Here is a 19444-nt window from a genome sequence, read left to right on the forward strand (position 1 = left end):
AAAAAAAAGTTTTCTTCCTGTAAGATAAAGAGCTTTTTTATTTGAACTGACTTGCTGAGTTTTATGTGTTAAATATACTGTCCCACAGCATCGCTTAAGTGATAAATACTGAGCCTGTGAGCAGTTGGTTGATTTTGCTACTGTTCATTTAGTGTTTCAGTTGAATTGTCATATGTTCTTTATCAGGTAACAGTAAGTATGAACTATGTTATTGGAACCCATGGATGGCTGCCTTATGACAGAAATATATCTAATTACTTCACCTTCATCAAGGATCAAACTGTAACAAATCCAAAGTAAGTAAATGAAAGGAAGGAAGGGACAAAGGAAAAAAAAGTGAAAATAGAAGGAAAAATAGAAAAAGCTTTCATACATAGGGAGGGGAGGGGGCTTACCGGAGGGTATGGGATAAAATAAAATAAAAAAATTTTTTTTAAAGGCAACAAAGTAAGTGAACATATGAGGCAGAACGATTACAGCATATACCTTCCTGCCAGGAAAAATAACTAGACTGATTCATGTGAAAGTAATGTTTTGAGACCCACATTTTATCTTTCTTTTTCCTCCCATTTTTCCTTCCCCTCTTTTTATGTCCTGATTTGATATTAATTTAAAGACAACACTTAATTTCTAATCAGCTATGGATGTAAAAGGTACTAGGAATGGTAAATTTAATTGTAATTTTGTTCTATTTCAGTATTTACTATTTGTTTCAGATAATAGTTTAGTATTACTTTATTTTGTTTTTACTTCCAAAACTACTTTCTAATATAAGGTACTATAGTCCTTACTCTAAGTTTTCTTAGCTGAGTGTTTGCTTGTATTTTTCCAAGTTAAATCATGTTCTTTGTTGTTAGTGAATCAGATTGTATCATATATTTGAAAACTTAAAATGATATAATTATTATCATTATGTCTTTCTTGTCTTCCTCAACTCATAATATATTTTTTCCTTTTTTATCCCACTTAGAATTTAGTACTATTAGCCATGCATAGTGAGGTATACCTGTAATCCTAGCACTTGGGAGGCTGAGGCAGGAGGACTGCTGCAAGTTTGAGACCAGGCTGGGTTACATAGTGAATTCAAGATCAGCCTGAAATACACAGCAAGTCCTTGTCTGCCCCTGCCCAAAAAAAGGAACTTAGTACTACTGTTTTTTCTTTTTTTCTTTGGGTAAGTTGGTTGGTTTTCAGTACTGGGTATCGAACCCAGGATCTTCACACTAAGGCACACCCCCAACCTCCTTTTTATTTTTTATTTTGAGTTAGTTGTCCGAATGCTCAAGATGGACTCAAAGTTGAGATTCTCCTATCTCAGAATGCTGAGATTGTAAGCATGCATAGTCATGCCTAATTCACTATTGTCTTTTATATAAAGCATAGTCTCAGAAAATTATTATTGAATAATAAAATTCTAGGACTGAAATGTCAAAATTAGCCCTCATTTTCTGAACATACTCTTATGTTGTCACCCCCTTCCCATACTGGGGATCGAATTCAGGACCTTGAACTTGCAGGCAGGTGGGGCACCACTGACTCTTGTGTCTTTCTGCAGAATTTAAATTGTTCCAGCTTACAGATATTTCACTTGGAAGCAGATAAAACCCAACTGCTTGCTTTGGTTGGAATGGAAAAGTGTCATCATAATTAGTGCATTTATCTAATTCATCTCCTGTCTATCACCTTGTATAGGATATCCCTGGTCCTTATTTCTGATTTTCCTGGTCCTGGAAAATTTTTGTCTTTATACTTATTTCTAAAGTACCATTTATAGATTTACCAATTTTATTACATTGGCTTTGAAAGCCAAGATTTAAACATTGAAAAATGTTTCTTCTTTAAGTTTAACCCTTGAGGCTATTTGCTTTATGAAAAATATGAAGTAATATTAATGTATTATTTAAATGTTCATCATTTATTAATAGACATTTCAAGTAGTACTTTGGGGGCTTATTTTTTATTTTTGTTTTAGAAAAATTTCTAAAAACAGGGCCGGGGATTTAGCTCAGTGGTTCCACCACCTGCCTTGCAAGCACAAGGACCCGAGATTGATCCCCGGTACCAAAAAATTTTTTCTTCTAAAAACAGTTGTTCCTAGCTAAGTGTTCTTTTAAGAGGAAGTCTAATATTTAATTGTATTTACAGAACTCAGCGTAGTATGAATGGTCCTTTTGCTCCAGGGCTGGAACTTACTTCTAAGCTCTTTGTGGTATCGCATGATGCCAAGTTACTCTTCAGTGCTGGACACTGGGATAATAGCATTCAAGTGATGTCACTTACAAAAGGCAAAATTATATCACACAACATCAGACATATGGGTAAGCATTAACCCCTCCCCCCAAAAAACCCCAAAATTTTCTATTTTTTCTAACTACAGAAGTAGTACATTCTACATAAAGTATTTTAATTTACCTTTAAGATAAGTAAACATTTTGATAGTTTATTTTAAATATTGAATGCTTTCTGTAAGAGTGTCTGATATACTGGAGGTATACTAAAGCACTATAGAAATTAAATACACATTTACAATGTCTATAAAATGTTAGATTAAGCCTTTTCAAAAATTGGCTAATAGGGCTGGGGATTTAGCTTAGTGGTTCTGGCACCTGCCTCGCAAGCGCAAGGGCCCAAATTCGATCCCCAGTACCCAATCAATCAATAAATAAAAGTTGGGTAATAAACACAAATTGGTTGATAAAAATTTTAAGACAAACTAATAAGATTTGTCATCATTAAATAAATCATCAACTGTCCTACTATTGTATGAACAATAGAGCACAAGAGATGAAATTGAATGTGTTTTAACCTGGCATGTCTTAGTATCTCAGTATTCAATATAAGAATAAAACACTGGGTAAATTTTTTTTTCCAGTAAATCAGTTACAGAAGAGAAAGGAAGCCTACTGCTTATTCTTTACTAGTGAATCCTAAAATATCACTTAGCTTGGCTGCTTACAGTTTAGGAAAAAGATTTTTTATATTATAAAATTATGGCATAATAAGGCTGGGGATTAAGCTCAGTGGCGCCGCACCTGCCTCATAAGCCCAAGGCCCTGAGTTCAATCCCCGATACAGGAAAAAAAAAATTATGGTATAATAATATGGATTATTTTCTTTAGGGACACAAATTTTATACAGTTGTAATTCCCAATGGGAAGAGATGTGAATGGAATGAAATAGCCAGAGAAACATCAAAATTAATTGCAGATTTATTTCAAGCTATCTGACCTCCCAAGGTTCTCATAGACATTCCCTACCCCCCACAGTTATACCTGATGCTGAGGAGGACAGTCTCAGAAAATGTTCTCTGAGATGATTTTCACAGTACTGCTTTCCTGTATCACTTTCCCAGTGCTTTTCCAATGCCATTCCAACATTTTTCCCTGCTAGAATAACTGATTCAGTAACAGTTTGAATATTAACTAAAATTTCCCTTATAGTTGTCTTCCAACAAAACCAAGCCATTTCATTTTATTTAATTCCCTTTTCTTACAGATATTGTGACTTGCTTAGCTGCAGATTACTGTGGATTACATTTGATTTCTGGTTCCAGAGATACTACATGTATGATATGGCAAATTACACAACAGGTAGTCACACGTTAAAATGTTCTTGGTTCATATATCATGTGCTGGTACAGATTCCCTATGATGAATGTTATCACTATGTATGTCTAAAATGTACTAATGTTTTGCTAAATAAATAAAAATAAAATGTTCTTGGTTCACATAATTTGCTTTGGAAAGGCTATTGAGGTGTTCTAATAGAGTCTAATGAATTTTTCTGTGGCAGTAAATGACTGCTTTGAATTCCTTTATAAGCACATTTTGCTGTGTTCTGATCACATTTTTTTCCTAGGTTTATTTTCTGATTCTTTACACCCTATTTGCAAAATTTCTCCTTGTGAATCTCTCAGTGTTTTAGTCTCACTTAGAAAAATAGTAATTATTTTTTATTTTCTTGATAGCACAATAATATTTCTATTTTTCTTTTTGGTGGGACTATTAGAAATTAAAGATACATAATTTTCATCCTTATCAAATTTCCATAATACTGGTTTGAGAAGTTTCCTTTTTTTTTGCCATTGCATGGTGGTGCATGCCTGTAATCCCAGCACTTTGGAGGCTGAGACAGAAGGATCACTGCTAGTTTAAGGCTAGCGTGGGCTACACCTTGAATTCAAGGCCAGCCTGCACTACAAAATGAGACCCTGTCTCAAAAAATAAAACAACCACCTTCCAAAAACAGTCCTTTTTTTAATGGTTTCTATTTTTCTCTCTTGTTTAATATACCTTTTCCCATCTCAAGTTTATAAACAAAATTATCTAAAAACTTTCTTACAATTTTTCATGTTATTTTTTACATTTCACTATTTATGATAGTCTTTTAATATATATTTTATAAAATTTACTTGTTAGTGGAAAGTGATCTCACTCTACCTACTGAATTAGGTTTTCTAGACTTCTCAGACTTTTACACTTAGTTATAATATTTGTATGTGAATACAAAAATGTTTTTAGTAATTTAATGTTTGATAAGGCAGATTTCTCCCCTCATTTTTTTTAAATAAAAAAACACAGTAGGCTGAGAATGTAGCTAAGTAGTGCAGCACTTGTATAGGCCCTGGGTTCAATCCCCAGCACCAGAACCGCCCCCCCCCAAAACACACAACACACACGTAGAGGACATAAGCAAACTGTTCTCTGCTATTTTTCTGTGGTATTTATTCTTCCACATGAACTTTCAAAATATTTTAACCATATCCTCCTAAAGCATCTCCATGTTAGTCTTACTTGAAATTGTATTTAATTTGTATATTAATTTGATGTAGATTGATACTTCTATAATTATTCCTATCAAGAAATAGAAAGTGTATTTTCCTTTTGTTTTTTTGAAATGGGATCTTGCTATATACTTCAGACTGGCTTTAAACTCACTATGCAACCCATGCTGGTCTTCAATTGGTGGTAATCTTCCTGCCTCCACCTCCCCAGTGCTGAGATTACAAGTGTGTGCCACTGCGCCGACCTGTATTTTCATTTTTATTTCAGGTCTTTAAATATCTGTTGGTAATATTTTTTAATAATCTTTTTCCATTTAGATTCTCTATTGTTCTAATTATACTTCTCATTTTTATTGGTTTTTAAATCATTTTCAGTTCTAATTAATTATTGCTATTTGTTTTTTTTGAAGCCACACAATCTAGGATGGTGGCACACACACCTATAATCCCACCTCTCAGGAGACTGAGGCAGGAGGTTCCTGAGTTTTATTTTACTTTATAGACAAGGTTTTATTTAGCCAGTTGCCCATTCTTAGGTCAGAGGTATTCTTATATATAACCACAGTGCAGTTGCCAAAATCAAAATGCTTACCATTTATGCAATGCTATTATCTAATCTACAGTTTATATTCTAATTTGGTTAGTATTCACAGTAATGTTCTCTGCAGGTAAGTTTCTCTTTTATAGTTTTTCTTTTTAATTTTTTTTAATGTAATCTACTGAGAAATTTCCTAGGTTTTCACCATCCTTCAATTCCTATAATAAATCCACATACATTGTGGTGTATTGCTATTGTATTTTATTGCTATTATTTATTACTATGTATTATTACTATGTATTATTATTATTATTTATTATTATGTATTATTACTATGTATTATTTGCTTTAATTTTTCTCTACTCTCAATTGAAGTAGGGTTTTATTGGTTTTTATCATGCTTAGTATTGAGATATGTAGCCTTTGTAAAATGAACTTTGGGGAAGTCCGTCTTTTTCTGTAACTTGCATTGCTTAAATAATACAGGAATTACTTGATGTATAGAAATTGGACAAAACACTAAGTAGTAAGACTGACGCCTATAAGGGAAAGATAAATTTGTTTTAGTCAGTAGAGTGCCAAGGGGAATTTATGTATACTGGGTAGAACAGACAGGTGGGCAGAGTCATGTAGGATAATTGTGACTAAAACAAGTAACATGTCAACTATTCGAACATTTCATAAGATATAAAATAATGTACAAATAGCATACTAAAGACATGAAGGAAAACAACTCAAAGAGAAGACAGATTCCTTACAATAAAATTGTGTCACTAGAAAAACGTAAGAATAGTGGTTTAACAAAATAGGTGCTCAAACATGAAATGAGAACAGAGGTTACAGAAGAATCAAAGTGAGAGCAAAACCAGTACAAACTGGTTACAAATTTAAATAAAACCAACAAAGAAACAGCAAGAAAGATTCCACCAGGCTACAAACCAAATTAATAGTATGGAAGAAAGATTTAAGGTAACCAAAGTAAATACACATGAAAAAGATAGATTAGAATAATTAAAGAATGAATAATAGCTGTAAAAATTAAAGACAAATCATCATGAAGATAATTGAGTTCTGGAAGTAGAGACTCAAATAAATGTCAGAGGGAAAGTATTTGGAGATAAAAGATGAGAATTTTCTTTGACATTAAGGAAGAATGAAGCGGTATTTTAAAAGAACAAATAAGATACCTGAAAAAATTAATCTAAGTCAACATTAAGACTATTTATATTTTCTTGAGCTTCAAAAGTTTGAGAATCATTCACGAGTCCAAAGAAAAACACAAGAATGCATACTACTTTGAGTAAACTATTTGCAGTATTTGCAGTATTAGTATTTTGTTAGAAAGTTTAAATGCATTATAAACTTTGTTATAAAAAAATAGATAGTGAGAAAATGCTTCATCTTTGCCTTTGTGTTTTAACATTAGGGAGGCGCTCCTGTGGGCTTAGCATCTAAACCTTTTCAAATTCTTTATGGACACACTGATGAGGTATTGAGTGTCGCCATAAGCACTGAACTAGACATGGCAGTATCAGGATCAAGGGTAAGAGTTCACTTTTATTTTATTTTATTTTTTCTTCATTGAGTTTATTGGTACTTTTTAGGTACACAGTACAGTTACATTCATCATTGGGATTTTGTACCTTTACATGACAGATTTTGGTTCTCATTTTTTCCCCATCCCCCTGCCCTCCCTCCACCCCTTCTACCCTCCCCTATTTACAAAGACTTTGTTTCCATTTTTTTCTCTTATTTTTTCTTTTCCCTTATTTCCTTTCCCCTACCCTCCCCACTTTCCCTACACCTTTAGCCCTTTTCTTCCTATTTCACATTATCAGTTGTACAATTTGGATCTTATTTACACTTTGTTTTTCACACCATAGAAACTATTCGGTAAGGAGTTCACTTTTAAAGAATGCTTTTTTTTACGAATTCAGTAGTGATGTTTATATCTCAAAGATTTTCTAGGGGAATTGGGAAAAAAGCTTTTCAACATATTTACATAGGACATTGTAAAAGTACAATAATATAAAAAGAAAATCTGTAAAAGGATGGTGGGATTTGATTGATTTTCATAGTTAAGAGGTCACTTTATGACATAAAATACTACCTGATATTTGAAGATTGTCATTTTTTCTAAACTACATGTGTCCTTGGTAAAATAATCATTTTCTCAGTTCTTTTCTTGAATTTCTTTGTCCAGCCAACTTTACTTTTTTCTCTTTTGCTGTTACTGGCCATGGACTTTTTAATTTATTTTTCATTTTCTAATATTTCCTATGTGTAGGATGGCACTGTGATTATATATACCATTAAGAAAGGTCAGTACATGAGGACTTTACGGCCACCTTGTGAGAGTTCTCTGTTCCTGACCATTCCCAATTTGGCTATATCTTGGGAAGGGCACATTGTCATCTACTCCAGCACTGAAGAAAAGACCACCCTCAAGGTACCTGACTTTCATGCAGTAGGAACAGTGTACCAGTAGCACGTCCTTCCCTTTCCACGATGGAGGCAGTTTGAGCACAAAAAGAACACTGTGTTTGGGCTGGGAATTTAGCTCAGTGGCACCGTGCCTTCTTTGCAAGCACAAGGTCCAGAGTTAGAGCTCCAGTACCACACCCGCCCCCCAAAAAAGTGTTTTAAAGAGGCTGTTTTTCTTTTTATCATTCATTTATTCATTCCTTACCATTACATAGACTTCTACCATGGTGTTGGCCTCACATTTGTATTTTTAGGCTGGGGATTTAGCTCAGTGGTGCTGCTGCCTGCCTTGCAAGTGCAAGGTCCCAAGTTCAATCCCCGATACCCCCCCAAAAAGTCTACATTTGAATGTTTATTACAGGAATTTCTATTACTCTATGCAATATAAGATTTAGAAAATAATTTCTGATTATGTGGGACATCATAAGCTTAATGGAAATGATAGCCAGTTTATCTTTTTGTTTTGTTTTGTTTTGTTTTTTGAGACAGGGTTTCACTAGGTAGTTGAGACTGACATGGAACTCACTATGTAGCCCAGGCTGGTCATAAATTTACAGCGATCCTCCTGCTTCAGCCTACCAAGTGCTGGGATTACAGGTGTGCGCCACCACGCCCTGTGCCAATTTATCTTTTTTCACAAGGCAGAATATAAATAAATTCACCCTGAGTTTTATGTTTATTTCCTTTCAGTGATAGCTTTTAAAAGAATCTTTTGCTTTTGCTTTAATAATGTAGGATATTTGCAGGACTGGACATTTTACTTTTCCTTCAGGTGAGGGTGAGACATCCTATTTAACATTTATTTATTTGGCTGTCTAATTTGAAATCACTCATATTGTCTGTATACTTTTCTTTTAAGTGTAACTATATTTTTATTACAAAATTTTAATCATTCTGTTACACCTTTTAACTAACAATATAAAAACAGCTTCAGTGCTTGTTTGGACTGGAGAAGGGAGGTGGCGGGTGAAGCGCACTGAGCGGGAGAACAGAGTTGCCTGTGGAGATCTGACAGAATTTGTTGGCTGCCATCCCCACTGCCACACCCTGGGTTAAAAATGAAAATGCCAGCCATGAAAGGTCCAAGAAGCAGCAGTACTGACCCAAGCATCACCAATGAAGATGTGATTAACAATAGTCATTCTCACAAAGATGACAATCCATTTGCAGAGTACATGTGGATGGCAAATGAAGAGGAATTCAAAACAAATAGAAGAGGAGTTGTAGGAAGAAAAATTTATTGAATGCTATTTCCAAAAAATGCTAGAAGATGAAGAGGAATATGAGTGGTTTATTCCAGTTGAGGTCTCCCACAAACTATGGACCCAAATCCAAGTCAATTTAATGACCTTGTTATCAATGATGGCTCTTCTCTGGTGGTTGAGAGTAATTTGAATCCAAATGCAAAGGAGTTGTTCCTGGGGTGAAGTACTAAAATATTTCAGTAGATGGGCCCTTTTTTGGTGGATATAGCACAATTTCCACACTGTGAAGGCAGTATTAGAAGACTTAATGGTAAAAGCTCTCTTGTCACTGTTACACTTGTGCATTGCCAAAGTTTTTGTTAGTCCTGCATGCTTGGTAAAAGTGCTGAGACTGTTATTAAGTAAAAAGTAGTCAAACATTTATTGAAAATAGAATTGGTCCCGTGACTTAATGTAAAGACAGCAAGAAAGGAACCACCAGTCAAGTAGTGACAAAGGACCAAATTAAATAACTCTAAATCTTACTAAATTGTCATCCTTGAAGCTAAACTGTCCCCTTAGGATTAACCAACACTTGTTAATGTGTACATTTTATAGAAATGAGTAAATTTAAATTACATTCCAGATTTTTTAGTTGCATGTCCTTACAAAGAGGACTCCCCGTGAGGCAGGAGGATTGCCACAAGTTGGAGGCCACCCTCAGCTATGTAGTGAGTTTAAGGTCAGCTTAAACTATAGCAAGACCCTGTCTCAAAAAAAAAGAAAAAATTTTTCTGAAGAATATCTAATTTGAAATAATTATGTCTTTGGTGACTGAGGTAGCAAGGTAATGATAGTTATTCCTGGCTTTCTTGATATTTTATCATGTTAGAAATACTGAATTCTACTAATGATACATTTGAGGAATATGTGATTTGAGAATTGTGTCCTCTGAAGATTCACCTTGTCATAGCCATACCTGTGTGAAGTCTAATTTGGGACAAACACCAGCCTATAATTCAGTTAAACAAAGAGATGTTTACATAATTTGAATAGTGCTTTTCCTTGCTTTGTTGACTATCATGATAGTAGTTTGCAGCACAGCTTTTCTTTTTAACAAAGCTACAACAGTTTTAGCTTCTTAAATTTCATGTTTGGTTAAGTTAAGCTGCCATACGTGTTCAGTGTAAATCGTGTTTAAGTTGAAAATATTGTAAAAAAAAAAAAAATTTTTTTTTTTTGTTTGGTACTTTGTGCTTGCAAGGCAAGGTGGTGGCACCACTGAGCTAAATCCCCGGCCCTTTAAAAAATATCTTAAAAATAAAATAATAGTAGAAATGAAAAAACACCTGAGCTTCTAGTTGAGATCATTAAATTTTCCTCATCACTTCTTTGTAGGATAAGAATGCTTTACATCTGTTTTCAGTAAATGGCAAGTATCTGGGGTCTCAAGTCCTGAAGGAACAAATATCAGATATGTGTATAATTGGAGAACACATTGTCGTGGGCAGTTTACAAGGGTCCCTATCTATAAGAGATCTCCACAGGTAAGTAATAAAAATTATTGAAGCACCATTTCAAAATAGGTAGCAGTACTTCAGCCTAGAGTGGAAATCAGAAATCTAAACTTCTAATCCTTTGTCATTTTGAAATGTTCACATGATAAAAAAATTTGAGGAAGATAAAGTATTCCTGGATTAATTAATGAAATATGTATTCACACACATATTAAAAATATGTAGAGCCAGGTATGGTGGTTTACGTCTGTAATCCCAGTACTTGGAAGGGGCAGGAGGATTGCCTTGAGTTCAAGGCCAGCCTGAGCTACATAGTGAGTTCAGGGCAAGCATGAACTATGAAGTGAGACCCTGTCTCAAAACAACAACAACAACAAATAAATAAAATAAAAATATGTAGAAAAGTTCGCATTGTGTATATTTTACCACAATTAAAGTTTTCAAAAATATGTAGACTCAGCAAAAAGTTTTAATAGTGCCAAGCCTGAATGGTGAATTTGGAAATTTGTCCATGTTAGGGTTTGAATTGTTACAAACTAATTTTTTTTAAATTCTGATAGGAAAAACAAGTATTTTTAATGCTACTCTACTTGTGCTTTATTGATGACAGAATCTTCTGTTATTTAATTCAATAAAGGAATTCTCTGTTCTTCAATGAAAGACAAGGATGTTAGAGTAAGGGTATGTTTCTAAATTCAGTATTCTTCAGATGTATTAGCTTAAATACAGAAAGCACTGTTATTCTACCTGTGCCACTAATGTGGTTTTTTTTTTCTTTCCTTCTTAAAAATAAATTACTGTGGTTTATTTATATACCCAAATTATTCTTGCCCTCCCCCCAAAATATCTTTTTACCAATTATTTTCTCATCTGAGGTATTCTATTTTGTTGCATTTTTATATCACATTCACTTCCTTTATTTTCTTTTTTTTCAATAGGCAATTCACTTCTATACCAAAATCCTTTGCTTTTACTTTCTGCTTTTTTTTTTTTTTTTTTTTTTGTCCTGTGTTACAGCATTAAATCTATCTCAGTGTTCTCAAGTTATTTTCTTGTTGCTGGAACAAAATACCTGACACCCACAAGTTAAAGGAGGAATGTTTATTTTGGCCCTCAATTTGTAGAGGTTTCAGTCCAAGGAGGTTTCCTCCGAGGCAAGGCATCATGGCAGAGGGGCATCTCTGAGGAGAGACAGTCCATGACATGGCAGGCAGGAGGCAGCAAATTTTCCTCCTTTCTCTTTGTATTCCATCCAGGCTTATAAGCCTGTTGACTCAGAGCCTGTCTTCCCTCTTCAGCAAGTCCATCACCCACACCCAGAAATATGCTAAACCAGTCAGTGGACTGATCCAGTATTTAGTCACTCCCCAAATCCCCTACTATGAGCATATAAGGCTTTGGAGGGACATCTAGATGTAAGCCGTAACAGAGTCCACATTCCAATTATATCTTACCATCTCTTTTTTTTTCTAATTTTTAGGGTACCTGTAGGAGATTCTCAAAGTAGAAAAATCAATGGATCTCAGCAGGTTACTCTGGAATGTTGAGTGTGTTTGTGTGACATAGGATTCTTCATTGTCTAATGATTAAACAAACACAGACATTGTCATAATGGAATACCATAAAAAGCAAATAGAACAATTGTATTTACCTCAAAAGCACACACCATATGTGTGTGCATTTTTTGAGCTTTTTGTCATTCCTGTCCAGCTCTCACTTATTAATTGACAAAATGAAAAGCATTTAATAAATGTACCTCAGTTCTGTGATGCATAATAATAACTGACCTTCTGGGTTTTAAGACTACCGAAGGAAATGGCAATATTAGCATGCTAATTAGAAAAATAATAATACATTAAATTATGTTGTATTAGTTATATGTGCAAAAAGAGTTTAAAAGACATTAAAAGTTACTCCAGGTCGAGTAGTCATGGGAGTCTTAATGAAGCGTTAGTAGGAATTGAAATGGAGATAAAAAGGAGGGCCCTCTTTTGGAGGTGAAAATAAAATAGAGCTCAAAGACACGGCTCAAAGACAACTATGGGGAATGGGAAAAGGGATGCTACCAGAACCCTTGCAGTGAGTCCTGGTCTCCTGTGAGCCACAACAGCACAAGGTGAATTAAAGAATAAAGACAGGAAATGAGCCTGATCAGTGCTGCTCTGGGCAGCAAAGACAAAGACACTCCTAGCTTGCCAATATTTATTGGGTTCATAGGGAGTATCTGATGACTCATATGGAGGTGATAATCCTAGATTGATGAGGATCTTATAATCAGAGGAAATGTCAGATTATTCAGAGGGTAGCAGTAATCCTATACCAATGAGGAATTTATGTTGATGAGGATCTTATGTTGATCTGGATGGTAAGGTGAGCAAAAAAAATGTTCTTACAATAGTAGGTGGGATGAGTTTAAACTGATAAGGAATTTGTCCCTCCCCAGCTGAAATCTTTCTACTCAGTTCTCAAAGACTCAGGATATCTTCAGCTGATATAATCTTGCCCTTGAGCATCACAACATCCCAGGACTATTGAGTAATCGTAATTTAATTGTGAAATAATTTGTTCCCCCAAAAATTATGTAGAATGTCTCCCAACAGACAGCCATGAGCTTTGTATTGCACTTGGTTTCAGAAGTATGGTTAAAGTAGAGCTAGTACAGATGCCTGCTGATTATCTTGGATTAAGAGAATGATGACTAATGAAAGGACATTTCCACCTGTTTTAGGAAAGACACTAAAGACAAAAGTCTAATAATATCTACATAGAGTTCTACCTGTTTTTTTTCCTTGATCTCTTATCTCCCTCTGATCACACTAGGAACCCTCTGTCAAGGGAATAGACAAGATATTTACCTTAGATATATGATGAATCATAATGAACATTTGAAGCCTGAAAGGGTAGCTCAGAACTGTACTCTCAGCTACTCAGGAGGCTAAGGCAGGAGGATAGATTACTTCAGTTCAGAGTTTCAAATCTCCCTAGGAATCATAGTGGGATCCCGTCTAAAACACATACAGGGAGGGGAGGGGGATGTTGTAATAATAATGGGGAAATTGAAGAATAAGTGTAAAGTTCTTAGTAAGGAATAAAAAATTTTACATATAAGTTTGAGGGATGTTTTAGTAATATTTTGTCTGATTATTAGAAGAAAAGTATGTTGGGTCTAAGGAAAAGATCTATCAGGTCTTTTAAGTAGTACTATAAATATGGGCCTTTATGTGAGTCACTTCTAGATTTATCATTTTCCAGGTATAAAATTGTGAATACAGAATATTTGCATGTAATTGGGTCTTTTTTTATTTCTCTTCTAGTTTGAATCTCAGCATCGCGCCATTAGACATGCGGTTGCCTATCCACTGTGTTTGTGTAACCAAGGAATACAGCCATATTCTAGTAGGTTTAGAAGATGGCAAGTTGATTGTAGTAGGTGTTGGCAAGCCAGCTGAGGTAAAATCTAATGTCATGAATTTTATTTCCCGTACTGTTGGGGATGCCTTTGGTTCGCTTTTATTCCAACTAACTCAAAAGTCTCCATTATGGATGAACAAGTTTAAAAATAAATTTGATTTTTCAAAGGGCAATAAATGAAAACAGAGGATACTGTTGTTCAAGAGTGATGTTTATGTTATGATTGGAAGCACACATTTGGTAGTTTTCATCTACCACTTGATTCAACACTACTACATAGATTTTTAGTACATAAAAGCCTTTATTAAAAAAATTTTGGCTCAGATAATGAAAATACATCATTTTAATATATATCCACCATGACTGTACATCTTTTTGTAAAGTCATAATTCTCAGTTTCCAGTAATTGTAAATTTGCTAGTGGTTTAGCAATTGCTAATTATTAAGATGAAATAAATCTAGCTCTTGTCTCTTGGAGAACTAAGTGGCTAAACTCCAGGTGATTTACTGATTCTTTTAAGAAATTTATTTCATAGAGATATTTAATCATTGTAAGTTTTTTCGATTCATCAGTGATCTTTTCTGATAAATCTATGTGACATCTGTGGGATCATTTTAAGAGAAAAATTTACTACCACACAGTGGTTGTAATAAGTCTATGTATGACAGGACAAAAGAACCTTTTTGTTTTATAAATATTTCAAAATTTCTTAAGTTGTTTTTTTCTGGATAAAAAAGTTACATTAAAATACGTAAGTGACTACAACATTTGATTTCAGATGTAACAACCTTCCATTGTCAGGACGCTTACATGTCAGTGTTTCACTTGTATTTAAAATATTTAAGGGTTGAGGATTTAGCTCAGTGGCACCATGGCTGCCTTTCAGGCACAAGGTCCTGAGTTCGATCCCCAGTACCAAAAAATAAAAATAAAATAAAATATTTAAGCAATATTTAACACTGAATTTCCTGGTCAGTGAATTTCCCAAATCATACTTACCTGTTCCCTGCTGGTGTGAGAATCTCATAAAATCTCAGCTCAGACTTTACTTTTTGTATTTCACTTTCTGTGGTTTACTCGCATGCTTTTTTAATTGCCTGCTCTTTCCCACATTAGGTAAGCTTGTCACTTTTCTGATCTTACTCAATTTTTTCAGTGAAATGACCAATATTGTATACATTTTTTTAAATTATTTGGAAAAAACACCTAAGCAGAGCAGCTGGATTTCATAGGCCTAAATTAATGTTTTGTAGTATTTATAGATAAGTTTGGTAATTTCCCTTATTATAAGATTTATATAGTCTACAATATAGAATCTGAATTGTGTGTAAGTTGTAAATTAAAGTACGTTTTTAATCTGTTTTACATCTTTGGCTATATCAGCTAAATTAGGGATCTACTTTAGCAAATTGAATATTCTGAATCTTTCAGAACAAAATATAATTCATGTAATAGCTGTGATTGGGCCAGGAATGTAGCTCAGTGGCACTGTGTCTGGCTGGCAAGGTCCTGAATTCATTCCCTGGTTCTGGAAAAACAAAAATAGCTATGATCATATAAAATATGAACTAGATTAGTATTTAGTTATGAAAAGATTTCTATTTCAAGATTTTTTCCCCCCCTTGGAACTGGGGATCAAATCCAGGATGTCATTCAGCTTTTTTTGTGTGTGTGGTAGAGGATTGAACCCAGGGATGCTCTGGCACTGAGCTATATTGCCAGCCCCTTTTTTGTTGTTTGAATTTTTGAGACAGGATCTCAGTAAGTTGCCAAGATAGACTCAAATTTGGGATTGAGTCCTATCCTGCCTCAGCCTCCCACACAGCTGAGATTACAGGGATACAGCATTGTGTTCAACTACCATGGTTTATTTTTTCCATCTAAAACATCAAAATTTTGATTAATGTATATTTTCAAATCATATATCAGTTTTACATATTATTCTGTCAGTGTGGAATTCATATTTATAAATCAGATTATAGGGTAGTAATAGATTAATGAAAATAATATTTCAGGAAATACATCTGGAAATGAAAATGCAAAACAAGCACCCAAAGCCACTGGTAAAATTTTATGAGGCCTGTGAAAAGTCACCATTTGAAAAGGGTAGCAACCGGAGATTTTAGCTCAGTAACACAGCACCTGCCTGGCAAGTGCAAGATCCTGAGTTTCATCCCCAGTACCAAAGGAAAAAAAAAAAAAAGAAAGAAATGGGTAGGTAGCAGAGGAATATCTAGTAAAAAAGTAAATTGTCACTGGGCCAGCCATAATGAATGGCTCATACCTAGAATTCCAACTACTCAGTAATCTCAGGTTCATGGCAGTTTGAGGCAGGAGTATCACAAGTTCAAGGCCAGTTTGAGCAACTTAGCAAGACCCTATCTAAAATTTAGGTCTATAAAAAAGAGCTGGGATATAGCTCAGTTCTACCATTCTATTGTTAAATATTAATATTTAAAATTCTTATATCAAAATATTTTAAATTATTTTCATCAAAACATTATTTTACATTCTTTATATTTGACATTAATGGTTCTATAAATACCAGGAAAAACATCTCCAAACCTATATATCTTACTGGCTAGATAAAGTATAGTTCAATACATATATTTTAATGAAGTAATACATATTTTTGTTAAGGGGTGTGATAATTTTTACATAACATAACTGGGATTTTTTTGGGGGAGGTACCGGGGATTGAACTCGGGTCCTCACACTTGCCAGGCAGGCAGTGGAACCGCTGAGCTAAATCCCTGGCCCTGTGATATTTTATTTTTAGAGTTACAAATTTACTTGAGACCTTTCTCAACTAAAAGACATAATCAAATGCCTTTATTATTAATCAAGAATCTTTAAAACATTAATGATCTGCTAACAAAACCTGTTCGTTCTGCAAAATAAGTGTTATATAATGACTTTATTCTTTCATTTTCTTAACATCTATTTCTTTTTTTCATTTCTCTGGATTAAACAGATGCGTTCAGGTCAGCTTTCTCGAAAATTGTGGGGATCTAGCAAGCGACTCAGCCAGATTTCAGCTGGAGAAACAGAATATAACACTCAAGATTTCAAGTGATTATTTCCATCTTCTGTCATGGATAACTGAAACTTGATGTATTGTTTTGTCATTTTAACCACATCTCTCAGCTCTCCAAAAGGCTGTAAAGCTTTTGTCTCTGAAAATCCCTTATGTGAGTTTGCTACAATTTGGTATGGTTTATATAAGTATGTAGGGTGTATTATGCACTTTTAGCTGTTTAGTGTTACTAAATCTATTCTTATTAATCAATCTTTAGTCTATGCTGAGATGGATTTGAGAAACTTGATTTGATTTAATTTAATTACCCATTCCTAAAAATCATTAGATCCATTTAAAAAATAAATTTTCAAAATGAAATTATATTCAATTCATCTAGTAGCCAAAGTAGCAAAATTTAAGGTATTTCTAGTAAAAGAATACAGACAGTGGGCTGAGAAATGTGGCTTTCTACACATTCTTTAGATAATCATTTTTCTATTTTCTGACTTCCACATTAAAAATTATTTATGAATCTACTGACTGGAGGTAATAATTTCTAATGCATGTGTTGCATACTTATATTTTCAAAACTCACCAAAAGTTCTAGGATTGCATGGTAAGATTAAAAGAAAATATTCAAAGTGGTACAATGGCTCATTCTGCAACTATTTCACATGCTATTAATGAAAATTTGAGTTGTATCATCACAGAAAATAAAAGTTGAGTAGGAAAAAGAGAAGCTAGAGATACATTTTATAGATGTGTTTCATTATAGTATATTTAAGCAAAAATGCTGTTTGTGATTTTATCAGTGGGTATTTTAAGTAATATTAACAGAGTTTACAACTGCAAAATTCAAAATTTCTTGGTGTCTTATTTGATAAGTAAATACTCTTTTACTCTGAAAATTAGAAGAATTAACTTTACCCAAATATATTATTTTTTTACCTAGGATATCTGTGATTGATGGATTAATTGAAAAAACGTATATAAATTAAATAATCATTTAAAGTAATCTTTTAGGTTTAATTGGTTGGTTATTTTGAGACAGGGTTTCACCTTGTGATTCATCCTGAACTGTGTTCACACTGTAGTTCAGTGTTGGACTGACTGTGTAGCTCAGACTGGCCTTGACATCTTGGCAATCCTGCCTCAGTGTCCTGAGTGCTGTAATTACAGGCCTGAACCACCAGGCCCAGCTGCTTAAGTAGTTTTTTTGTTTTGTTTTGTTTTGGTACTGGGGATCAAACTCTGGACCTTGCACTTGTGAGGCAGGTGGTGGAACCACTGAGCTAAATCCCCAGCCCTGCTAAAGTAGTTTTTGTTTTTTTTTAATTTCTATTTTATGATATGTACAACTTTTAGGATTATAGTTAATCTTATAGGTAGCTAAGTGTTATGCTTTGCTATCCAAGATTTTATAGTAAAAGGCTGAATGACTTATTTGGAATTCAAAGAGATTGTTAATCCTAGTTCTTTTATAGAATCATCTTTTGATGCCAGGCGTGGTGGTGCACGCCTCTAATCCCAGCACTCGGGAGGCTGAGGCAGGAGGATCACTGTGAGTTGAGACCAGCCTGGGCTACATAGTGAGTTCCAGGTCAGTCTCAACTACATAGTGAAACCTGTCTCAAAAAACAAACAAACAAACAAAAAAGAATCATCTTTTGAGGTAAGTTAGAGCTGTTAGAAGTACCAGTGTTATTTGCTTGAAATTCCATGGACTTGGAATTTATGAACTCCTATAATTATGCAGAACTATTTTATGTAGAATGCATTTTCAGAAAAAATTGATTAGGTATCTTTCTTAAAGGGTCTATGAACAAATGAGACTTCTTACAGTAATAGCTTCTTAGAATAATATCTTTTATTTCACATGTCATAGGTTTCCTTATATCTGATTGTTTTCTCAAATGAATTTTTGAGATATTTTCCCTTTGCATTTTCTCTCTTCTGTTGAGCATAGTACCCAGGGCCCTTTTCTTTATAATCCTGTGAATGAATGAAACAGTTTTAGAAATAAAGGATTCTATTTAGAGAAATTTTTGAATACATTGATTAGTTATGATTCAAGACTAATACAAAGTTATAGCATAGTTTTCTAGCAAATTTAAATCCTCTTTTTGTTTTTGTTTTTTCTTAAGACAAGGTCTTGCTATGTAGTCCCGGCTGGCTTTGAACTCATTACATAGCCAAGGGTGGCCTCAAACTTGTAGTGATCCTCCTGCCTCAGCCTCCTAAGTGCTGGGATTACAGGTGTGCACCACCACCCCCAATTTAAATCTTCTTTTATTCGGGAATAAAATAGCTTTGTTTTAAACAATGACTCTTAAAATTAATTGATACAAAAACAAATATGTAAACATGAAGATTGCCTTTTCTGAGGCGTTCAGGAATTTGTTAATTTTAGAAATAAAGTCTCATAGGCCAATGTAGAGGCACATATCTGTAATCCCAGTACAAGTTCAAGCCCAGCCTAATCAGTTTAGCAATTTAACAAAAACTCT

At 34.1% G+C, this 19444-nt stretch overlaps 1 protein-coding gene and 1 pseudogene across 3 annotated transcripts in view; both read left to right on the forward strand.

The window, feature by feature from the left end:
- Nucleotides 1-18107, forward strand: part of Nbeal1 (neurobeachin like 1) — a 195561-nt gene extending 177454 nt beyond the window's left edge. For all 3 annotated transcript variants that reach the window (XM_010616111.3, XM_033764549.1, XM_033764550.1), the window contains 8 exons: nucleotides 187-296; nucleotides 2146-2318; nucleotides 3496-3590; nucleotides 6748-6864; nucleotides 7609-7770; nucleotides 10388-10536; nucleotides 13821-13956; nucleotides 16893-18107. In XM_010616111.3, coding sequence (XP_010614413.1) covers nucleotides 187-296; nucleotides 2146-2318; nucleotides 3496-3590; nucleotides 6748-6864; nucleotides 7609-7770; nucleotides 10388-10536; nucleotides 13821-13956; nucleotides 16893-16994 — 1044 coding nt within the window. In that variant the 3' untranslated portion in view covers nucleotides 16995-18107. The remainder of the gene's footprint in view (nucleotides 1-186; nucleotides 297-2145; nucleotides 2319-3495; nucleotides 3591-6747; nucleotides 6865-7608; nucleotides 7771-10387; nucleotides 10537-13820; nucleotides 13957-16892) is intronic.
- On the forward strand, nucleotides 8811-9240 carry LOC104856676 (annotated as a pseudogene).
- Nucleotides 18108-19444: the final 1337 nt, after the last annotated feature.

Source organism: Fukomys damarensis, unplaced genomic scaffold (genome assembly GCF_012274545.1).
Source record: "Fukomys damarensis isolate Sample0158 unplaced genomic scaffold, DMR_v1.0_HiC HiC_scaffold_16, whole genome shotgun sequence".
NCBI classification, from domain to species: Eukaryota; Metazoa; Chordata; class Mammalia; order Rodentia; family Bathyergidae; genus Fukomys; species Fukomys damarensis.